General features: G+C 53.9%; 1 protein-coding gene across 1 annotated transcript in view; it reads left to right on the forward strand.

Annotated features, from left to right (window-relative positions):
• Positions 1-2,220: 2,220 nt before the first annotated feature.
• Positions 2,221-10,595, forward strand: part of CRISPLD2 (cysteine rich secretory protein LCCL domain containing 2) — a 39,791-nt gene continuing 31,416 nt past the window's right edge. The window contains exons 1-4 of the mRNA XM_007939209.1: positions 2,221-2,460; positions 3,434-3,552; positions 6,668-6,800; positions 7,680-7,795. Of these exons, the coding sequence (XP_007937400.1) occupies positions 2,221-2,460; positions 3,434-3,552; positions 6,668-6,800; positions 7,680-7,795 (608 nt within the window). The remainder of the gene's footprint in view (positions 2,461-3,433; positions 3,553-6,667; positions 6,801-7,679; positions 7,796-10,595) is intronic.

The following is a 10,595-nucleotide window of genomic DNA, read 5'->3' on the forward strand; positions in this document are numbered from 1 at the left end:
CGAGGAGAGACCCATCATTGCATCTAGATGACTGCTTGCAAACTTTTAAGATCCCAGTTGCTGCTCTCCAAAGTAAGAAGTAGAACAATGTTTTTTGTAGTATGTTATGCCAGTTGAGCTTGATGTCCCCTGTGACTATGGTCCCTAGCCCGCAGGTTCAACTATTTGCTCCGTCTGGGTAGCTGGCTGTGACCAAGAAGTGACTACAACCTTGTCCCTTGCCAGCTCTACTATACACCTGGGAATTCTTACAGATCATACAAATATACTTATAGGATCATTGTCTGCCAACCCTATACATGGTCTTGGGTACACTCCCCACTTCATAGACATACCGAATAGTTCAGCCTGTCCACCCATCTATCCACCCATATACCCATGTTTGCCTTCACTGACAACACAGTACTGTATGTGTAAAAGGGTTCATATTTGTTGTCTGTACCTCCCATGTCTTCCTCTTCCTCAAGGCCACCATGTTGATCACTTACATTTGGTACATTGCCCTTCTCTTCACCCAAATTAATACTTATCTCTACCTATCTAACAGTGTCCCCTCCCCTCCCCTCCAACCCCTGGTAACCAACAAAGAAAATTTCCTTCCATATATAAACCTTTCCTTGCCTTTTACAATAATGGACTAATACAATATTTGTCCTTTTGTGATTGACTTATTTCACTCAGCATAGTGTCCTCCAAGTTCATGCACATTATATGGTGTTTTGCAGATTCTGCGTTATTCTTTAGGGTTACACAGTATTCCATTGTGTGTATGTACCATAGTTTGGTTGTCCATTCCTCAGTTGATGGACACCTAGGTTGTTTCCATCTTTTGGCTATTGTAAACAGTGCTGCAATGAACATGAGTGTGCATATGTCTGTTCTTGTCACGGCTCTCACTTCTTTAGGGTATATACCTAGTAGTGGAATGGCTGGGTCAAATGGTATTTCTAGGCCGTCAGTCTTCATGGAAGCAAAGCCCAAACCAAACCTACTGCTGCAGTCGACTCTGACTTACAGCGCCCCTAGAGGACAGAGTGGAACTGCTCCATAGCATCCCCTAGGCTGTAATCTTTATGGAAGCAAAGCCCGAACCAAACCCACTGCTGTGGAGTCGATTCCAACTCACAGCACCCCTTGAGGACAGAATAAAACTGCACCATAGGATTTCCTAGGCTGTCAATCTTTACAGAAGCAGACTGGCTCTTCTTTCTCCCATGGAGTGGCTGGTGGGTTCAAACTGCCGACCTTTTGGTTAGCAGCCAAGTGCCCTAACCACTGTGCGACCAGTTCTTCTTTTTCTACCAAGAGTGTGTGTTTTTCAGATGACAAACCAGGAGAGGACTATGGTTTCAACCCTTCAATGGGCGTGGGACAGTTAGCCTCCAGGGAGATAGGAGCCGAGGCAGCATGCTGGGAAGACCCAGACCTTCAGAATCATCCGAAATCATCAGACCTGGGTTTAAGTCTCACACGTGCACCTACTAGTAGGGTGGCCTTTGGTTCACCTCGACACCACTGTGAGCCTCAGCTTCTTACCTGTACAACGGGGATGACAAAGACTGACCTTCCGTGTCGTCGTGAGGACTGGACGTGACATAACTGGAGTGACTGGCCCATGTGGGGTCCCAGGGAGCCCCATAGTGTGTTGTATGCACATCTGGGAGCCGGAGGGCTGGGACAGGCTGCCTTACGCAGTGATGGAAGAGACACCTGGGGCCACCTTTGGTAAAGTTGAGTCTTACTTCTCAGGGACTGGAAGTTTGCTGCTCATGTTGGTTCATGATGAATGCTTCTGTGATGAGAAATAACTTTATTGATCTCTGGGGCATGACACAGAACTTGATCCATGCCCTAGTCTTACTCAAGTCCTGCATGGGTTGACATGCTGACTCAAAAGTGGAAAATATGGACACGAGAACTTGAGTCTGGGCAAAACCCTACCAGAATGTCCTTTGTGGAGTCAGGCCACTTGGCTGCCGGAAGCCCTTGGCTTGAATCCCAGCTCCACCACACCCTCCCTTGGGTGATGCTCAGCTTCCGTGAGCCTGGGTGTCCACATCTGCCGAACGGGGAGAATGAGGCTGCTCCCTCGGAGGCTGCAGCCGGCATGGGCTTGGTGAACACTAACTCATTGTCTTCTTCCTTTAGAGCTCTCAGGCACCCGACTGCCCCAGGAGCCCTGTCATCTCATCACCCCAGTTCTGCTGTTGGCGTGGAGCCATGAGTAGCGTCCTGAACGGCATCGTCCCCTTGGGGCTGGTGTTGCTGGTGTGTGGAACCCAAGGCTTCTTCCTGCCCAATGCCACACACCTGGAGAGGCTACTCAGCAAATACCAGCAGGACAGGCCCCACAGCCGAGCCCGGAGGGCCATCCCCAGGACGGACAAGGAGGAGATCCTCATGTTGCACAACAAACTGCGGGGCCAGGTGTACCCTACGGCCTCCAACATGGAGTACATGGTGAGCCCTGGCCTCGCCACAAGGGGCGGAGAGACTCCGGCCGGCTACCATGTTGCTGTGTCCCCAGTCAGTGCACAGGTGGCAAGAGAGAGTCCCCCGGTTCTGTCCTTGACACTCTGCCAAGACCACACTCGTGTAGCTCACCGTCCAAACGTTGCCTCCCTGCCGACTCCTGCGTGCTACATCTTTGTAGTCCAACCCGACAGTGTGGTGTCGAAGCTCTTCCTGGGGAGCCCCCCTCAGGCAGAGTCGGGAGTGGGGCAGGGCCAGGCTCTGGGGAGTCCAGTCCTGGCTCGACCTCCCTCTAGCTTATGGCCCTGGCATCTCCTTAACCATCTGAGAATCCCCACCTGAACCTACATGCAGTAATGGGCCTTGAGTGATGCAGATGGTTAAGATGTTTGGCTGCTAACCGGAAGGTTGGTGGTTTGAGTCTGCCCAGAGTTACCCCAGAGGAAATGGCTTGTGATCCATTTTGACAGAATCAGCTGCTGAAAACCCTGTGGAGGGTGGTTGTATTGTGACCTGCGGGGGGTCACCATGAGGCAGGATCAGCTCCACAGCAACTGGTTGTTTAGAACTCCATGGGGCACATGGTTCTGATGTCACCATGATGACCCCAAATGGCCAGCCCCTGTGCTCCCACCCATGTGGGCTCTCAGGTATGAGGGGGCCAGTAGTGGGAGGCCTGGCTGAAGCCCTGCCTCTCTACAGTGCAGGGAGGCAGAGAGCCAGTGGACATGGGGGTTCTTGGGCATCAGTGTTCTGGGCTGACCATGCACCTTGGACTCCTTTCCCAGCCTGAGCACTCCCCACTTGCTAATTTAGCAGCTCACCCATGGTGTGCACGGAACCCTGGTTGCAGCAGCTGAAGATCTGCGTGCAGGTCCATCTGGGCCCCAGGCTGGGAGGTGTTGCTGTGGTTTGATTCTGTCCCCACATCCCTGACCTGATGCTTTCTGTCCCGCCGCAGACCTGGGATGAAGAGCTGGAAAGGTCAGCAGCGGCCTGGGCCCAGGAGTGCATCTGGGAGCACGGGCCCACCAGTCTGCTGGTGTCCATCGGCCAGAACCTGGCCGTCCACTGGGGCAGGTAAGACCCGCAAGTGCCCCTCCTGCTGTCAGGGAGGCAGTGTGTCGGTTTGGTTCCGCCCACTCATTATTGCATTAGCCCCCACGACTACCCACTAAGAGGGGTACCACCCTTCTTAGTCTCCTGGGGCTGCCATGACAAAATACTACTAGTGGGTGGCTCCCAGGAACGGAGTCTATCCTCAAGGTTCGGAGGGCTGACGTCCAAATGAAAGGTGTCAGGAGGGCGTGCCCTGTCCCTGCTGGCTCTGGGGGAAGCCCTTCCTGCTGTCATTCAGCTTCTGTAGCCCCGGGCATTTCTTCGTGTTCCTTGGCTCACAGATGCTCACTGTGTCTTCCCTCTTCTGTAAGCTATCACACAGAAGGAATCATTACCCCCTACTCCAGTAGAACCTCCTTTGGCCCACATAATAATCGAAGAAAAATTCCATTTCCCTCAAACAAGGTCACGTTCACGGGTACATGGGCTAAGATGTCAGTATGTCATTCTGGGCGACACCATTGAGCCCATAACACCACCCATCCCAGTGACATGGGGGAAACTTGAGGTTGAGGGATTTTGAAGGACTGGTCCAGGAGCACATATCAGTCACTAACAGAAGGGGGATTGGGGCCTAGTCACGTGACTCCAGGTGCTGACTGCTAGGCCAGGGGCTTACGGAGCGCGAGTTTTCCATCCTGACTCCTTCAGAGTTCTTGAGCCCCAGTCGCTGACACCAGGAAGGACATGGGAGGAGGTCAGGGAGAAAATGAGAACGTTTGCTCTTCCAGCTGTGGTCACTGCCGCCTCCCCTGCCCCCAGCATGTCTGGGTCCCCTCACCTTGCCTCCTGGCCCGGCCAGATGGGGGCTTGCCAACTCCTCTGTGCCTCTGAGTGGAGTGGCAGCCTCTTTGCCCCTTACCCACAGGATGTTCTTGTCCGTTTTCTGTTCCTTGCTGCCACTGACCCTTGTCCGAGTAAACCGGGCCTGCCTTCTGGGTGGAGCCCCTGGTGGTGCAAACGGCTGACATGCTCAGCTGCTGACTGAAAGGCTGGGGCTTCGAGTTCTCCCAGCCGCAGCGCAGGAGGGAGACCCGATGTCATTCTGAAAAATCTGCGTGAAAACCCTACGGAGCGCGGCTCTGCTCTGGCACACGGGGTCGGTTTGGTCTCTGTCGTTCATTTGCTTTCCCAAGGAGCTCTGCGTGTTGTGGGCCCCCGGGGGGGTCCGAGGGCCCATCGCCCAGGACCCCACCAGCACGGGGACCTACTTGGCCTCAAGTCCATAGGAAGCTGGACTCGGTGGTGGGTTTCCTTCTGTGTCACAGCTCCCAGCTGTGTGCGATTCCTTCCCCACACGGGCCCCAGGAGGAGACAGGGCCACCGCCCTCTGCCCTGGCTCAAAACAGTCATTATCGCAAGACTTCCAACTGTCTCACTGACCACGTCTCTCTCCAACACGCTCTCTGCCCCCTCATGTGTTCCGTCTTTGGGAACCGTGTCATCTGCACTTGCTGGACACAGCATCATGACCCCCGATGTGCATTCAGTTTATTTTCTTTCCTGTTAAAACTACAACAGATGGGTGGTGCCAGCCTGATAGAGGGGGCCAGAGCGAGAGTGGTGGTCAGTGCTAAGTGATGACCTCACTGAGGGAGGGAGAAGATCGTGTTGTGGCCCACCCAGTCCTCCTCCCGAGGGAGACTGAGGGCGGGCTCTGGAGGATAAGACCTTAATGTTGTTACTATGTGCTGTCGAGTCAGACCTGACTCATAGCGACCCCTCCTTGGGTTTCTGAGGTGGTATCACTACAGAAGTAGATTGCCCCATCTTTCTTCCGAGGAGTGGCTGGTAGGTTTGAACTGCCAGCCTTCTGGTTAGCAGTCCGATGCCTTAGGCACTATGCTACCGGAGCTCCTAAGACCCTAGTAGGAAGCTTAAAAAAAGACATAAAACTTATTTTTTTGGTGACAATATACACAACCAGATACTCACCAGTTCACAGTCTGTCCATGAACAGCTCAGTGACATTGGTGGCATGCTTCACCTTGTGTGACCATCCTGTCTTTTCCCGTGTTGCTTCGTCACCATTAACTCTCTTATGTGTGCTTTATTATTATTATTAAATGATACTAATTGTGTTTCTGGTGAAAGTTTTACACAGGAAATTAGGTTCCCGTTTGACAGTCTCTACACAAACTGTGCATTAGTAGCATTTTCCCCAGGGCATCCCGTCTCTCTGATTGCCTTCTGGTGGTTCTGTTTCCCCATGCTCTAGTCTCCCTGCCCCTTCTCTTCTCATCTTTGCCTCACTTGGCCCTCACTTGGGCTTATGTGAACTGTTGCCAGTTCACCCCACAGAGATTAGTCGTCACAGGAGCATCAGGCTGGAGACAGACATCCTTTATGAGTAATGATGGCTTCATGGCATAGTTTCAGTGTGAGGCTTAACGATTACCTGGCAGAAGTTTGTAACACAGTGCTTGGCCACCTGGCTGCAGAGTTTGGAAGACTTGGAGGTTTCTGCACCTTGAGTGAGTTTTCTGCTTGGCACCTGGGTCATTGGTCCCCTGTGCAGGAATGAAGCCAGGTATCACCATACAGAGTTGGAGGTTACACCCTGTGTTGGGGGGTGGGGGACAGGAACCCCTCTGCCTAGTCCTCCACAGCAGCTGTTTCCCGATTCTCAGACTCTCCCCAACCTGGTCAGTGTCCTCTGTGGGTGTCACCTGTTCAGATATTCACATAACCTTTAAATGCACTCCCATCTTAAGTCAGGTTTTTTGTCTGAACCAAATAATACCTATGATACACGGGGTTAACGGGCTGCACAGGCTTTGCCAAATGGACATGGAAAGAAATCATTATCAAAATAATAAATACTGGGGTCAGGTGAGTTTCCTGCACACAGGTGACGTATGGGCCACTGGGACACACTGTGAACCCAGAGTGACTGGAGGGACCCTCAGTGACAACCTGCTGTCCCTGGTGTTGAACACCTTGAACAAGTGCCAGGAGAACCTGGTCTTACCCCTGAGCAGCCCTGCCCCAGTATGGCAGCGCTCTGAGCTGTGACCCCGCCTATTGCACATGCGTGGCCAGCACACAGCAGGCTGACTCTGGCTCCATCCCACAGGTACCGCTCTCCGGGGTCCCACGTGCAGTCCTGGTATGATGAGGTGAAGGACTACACCTACCCCTACCCCCAGGAGTGCAACCCCTGGTGTCCTGAGAGGTGTTCCGGGCCCATGTGCACCCACTACACACAGGTAACGCTCAGGGGGCATGCTGTGGTCTGGGCCAGCACCCCAAACCCAGTGGTACGCCTCCCTTGTGGGACCACTGCTGACTCTGTGGAACTCTGGAGGGCTGTTTCCATAATTTGTTTCCTGGCAGTCAGAGCTGCTCAAAGCGCAGCCCCTCCCCCTTGCTTCCCTTGCCCCTGCTCATGCCCTCATACCTTGAGCGACCTCTAGGAAGTGCCTACAGTGTGCCAAGGTGTCACAGTTATGTCCTGTAAGACAAGCATTGCCATTCTCCACTTTAGGGATAAGGGGACTGAGGTCCAGGGACATGAACTAACGAACAAAAGGCCCCCATCCAGTGGAGCCAGAGTGGGGTTCCGGAGCGGTGTGCCCCACAGTGCCCTCAGCAACATCACCCCTCTCTGCCTTTGGCTCTTTCCCCCGTGTTTACTGTTAGCTCACGAAGGCTGTGTGGCATAGGTTGAAGCTGTCAGTCTTTGTAGCTGGAGAACCCCTACAGATCTCCAAGTACAGTCTCCCTGTTTTGGGGCTCAGAGTGGGATATGACTTGTCCCATGCAGCACAGTGAGTGAGCAATGAAACCAGGTCTGGAAGGAGCCCTGTTGGTTCCCTGTCCAATGCTCATGCCCCCAGGGGATGTATGTGGAGTCAGAAGCAACTCAGAAGAACAAAGGATTCTAACCCCAGGGAGTGGGCTGGTAACAGTGGGATTTCTGGCAGCAGCCGGTGGTGGACGACACTGCAGAGACAGCAAGGGCAAGGGCGCCCCTCAGCCGTCCAAGGGCTGCTCCTTCAGTGCCAGTGCCTTACAGCGCGAGGCCAGATGATGCCGTCCGGCGTGTCTTGTTCCTCCGGCTCTGACACGTGGCCATGTCTTTTCAGATAGTCTGGGCCACCACCAACAAGGTCGGCTGTGCCGTGCACACCTGCCAGAGGATGAACGTCTGGGGAGAGGTCTGGGAGAATGCGGTCTACCTCGTCTGCAACTACGCTCCAAAGTAAGAACAAGTTGAGGTGGCGTATGGGCTGGGGCACTTTCCCCCGACTAAGAGTGGCTTGCACAATGAGATCTCTTCATTATCTCACACAACAAGGGGTCGAGAAGTTGATACTCCCGGTTAGTGTCATAGCCTCGGTAGTGTCAGTGAGGGCTTAGGCTCTATCTTCCTGGATGCTGTACAGTCCTCTCCTCATGGTCCCAAGATGGCTGCACAGCTCCAGACATCATGTCCTCTGTCTTAGGCTGGGTTCTGTAGAGCAAAACCGTGTATGTATCTCCCTCCATATAGAGGGAGATTTATCTCATGCTGTCAAGCTAATGGCTCACATGGTGGCGGAGGCTGGCAGGTCCTAAGTCCATGGGTCAGGTGTCAGGCTGGAGGCTTCTCCTGCATCACGTGGCTGCAGGGCTGATGAACCCACAGTCAGCAGATCAGAGCAGACTGCTGGCTCCCAGGGCTGCGGACGCTGGCGAATCCCAGACTAAGCAGATAAGACGACAGGCTGCTGGCTCAGTTCCCAGAAGCAGAAGTCAGATGGTGATGAGCCAGATGCAAGGCCCAGAGCAAGGAAAAGCCTTGCCGAGCATCTGCATGTGTAATGGATGCAGGCCGGCCACACCCCCGAGGAACCTCCCCTAACATCACAGTAAGGGTGAGACTTGAGCAGGGGTGGGACTTGAGTAGGGGTGGGTCTTGAATAGGTGTTAGACTTGAGTAGGGGTGGGACTTTAGGGGTGGGACTTGAGTAGGGGTAGGACTTGAGTAGGGGTGGGTCTTGAATAGGTGTTAGACTTGAGTAGGGGTGGGACTTTAGGGGTGGGACTTGAGTAGGGGTAGGACTTGAGTAGGGGTGGGTCTTGAATAGGTGTTAGACTTGAGTAGGGGTGGGACTTTAGGGGTGGGACTTGAGTAGGGGTGAGACTTCAGTAGGGGCGGGACTTGAATAAGTGTGAGACTTGAGCAGGGGTGGGACTTGAGAAGGGGTGGGTCTTGAATAAGGGTGAGACTTGAGCAGGGGTGGGACTTGAGTGAGGGTGGGACTTGAGCAGGGGCGGGTCTTGAATAAGGGGGAGACTTGAGTAGGGGCGGGACTTGAGTAGGGGCAGGACTTGAATAAGAGTGAGACTTGAGCAGGGGTGGGACTTGAGCAGGGGTGGGTCTTGAGCAGAGGTGAGACTTGAATAAGGGTGAGACTTGAGTAGGGGCGGGACTTTAGGGGTGGGTCTTGAGTAAGGGTGAGACTTGAGTAGGGGCAGGACTTGAGCAGGGGTGAGACTTGAGCAGGGGTGGGACTTGAGCAGGGGTGGGTCTTGAATAAGTGTGAGACTTGACTAGGGGTGGGACTTTAGGGGTGGGACTTGAGTAATGCTCAGACTCAGGAATCCTGTGTCGTGAACAGATAGAGGTTAGGATTTATAACCTCACCAATGTAGAACCATTACCTCAGGTCACAAAATGGAGGACAAGTGCACACTGCTGGGATCCTGGCCGAGCCAGGTTGACCGATCACAGTAACCATCACGTCCTGCTCCTCAGCAGGCCCTAAAGAGGACGGTAGATAGGATTCACTGTTCGGCCTTTCTCACCCCAGCACCCTTTCCCCTTAGGTCATTGGCCAGAACCCAGCCAACCATGGACAAGGGGAAGTGGCCCCAGTTGGTTTCACAGGTCATCCTCTGGGGCCACCTGAACAGAGTCGGGTTCAGTGACAGCTGTTGGCTGGGCCCCCAGGGGTCTGCTGGCAGTTTCCCTTCTTTCCCTCTGAAAACTCAGCAGATAGCACCTTAGCAAACAAGTATTCACACTAGACTTTGTTTTGGCATCTGTTTTCCAGCATAGCAGAGACCACGTACAAAACCCTTCTCCCGCTGACATCACCGTTGTCCTGTTGCCATGTCACTCATTCCCTCGCTTACTCACCTTGATTGCGCACCGGACAAACATTCCTGCAGGACTGTTGACCCACTTTGCAGCCTGTGGTTGGCAGGGCTGGCCGGTGGGCTGGCTGCCACCCTGCACACAGGGAGCCCTCCTGGCATATTTGCTCAGGGCTGGGATGGAATGGCAGTGACCTCACTCATTTGGTTTGGATCAGAAGTGGCCGTGAGGAGGTGGGATAAAGGGGGGCCCTGGCTTGTCTGTGGGACCCAGAAGGACAAGGTATAGATTGTTGCTGGCGAGGGACCCCACCCGGACCCCACAGAAGACCATGACCTGGCAGAGTGGCAGCTGGGGTGGGGGTGATGTAATTTGACCCTTGGTGTTGATTCAGCACTGGAAGCCCCTAGCGTCAAATGTGTTTGCCACCTCTTGAGCCCCGCCCTCTCCTTAGGACTCACTCACATTCAGTGAGACACAGGACTGTTAAGGTCCGGCCGGGTACACTGCCACATGTGTATGTACAGGAAGGACCTCTGGGGCGGGGCACAGTGGTTAAAGCCCTCGACTGCTCACCAAGAGGTCGGTGGTTCAAACACACCAGCTGCTCTGCAGGAGAAAGATGAGACAGTCTGCGGCTGTAGAGGTGACAGCCTTGGGAACCCTACGGTGGGAGCTCTGGTAGCATAGTGCCCAAGGCACTTGACTGCTAACCAGAAGCCTGGCGGTTCAAACCCACCAGCCACTCCTCGGAAGGAAGATGGGGTAATCTACTTCCGTAGCGTATTGCCTCAGAAACCCAAGGAGGGGTTGCTAGGCACATCACAACACTATGTGGGAGCTCTGGTAGCATAGTGGCTAAGGCACTTGACTGCTAACCAGAAGGCTGGCGGTTCAAACCCACCAGCCACTCCTTGGA

Source organism: Orycteropus afer, unplaced genomic scaffold (genome assembly GCF_000298275.1).
Source record: "Orycteropus afer afer isolate SDZICR_OR568_19922 unplaced genomic scaffold, OryAfe1.0 scaffold00057, whole genome shotgun sequence".
In the NCBI taxonomy this organism is placed as follows: Eukaryota; Metazoa; Chordata; class Mammalia; order Tubulidentata; family Orycteropodidae; genus Orycteropus; species Orycteropus afer.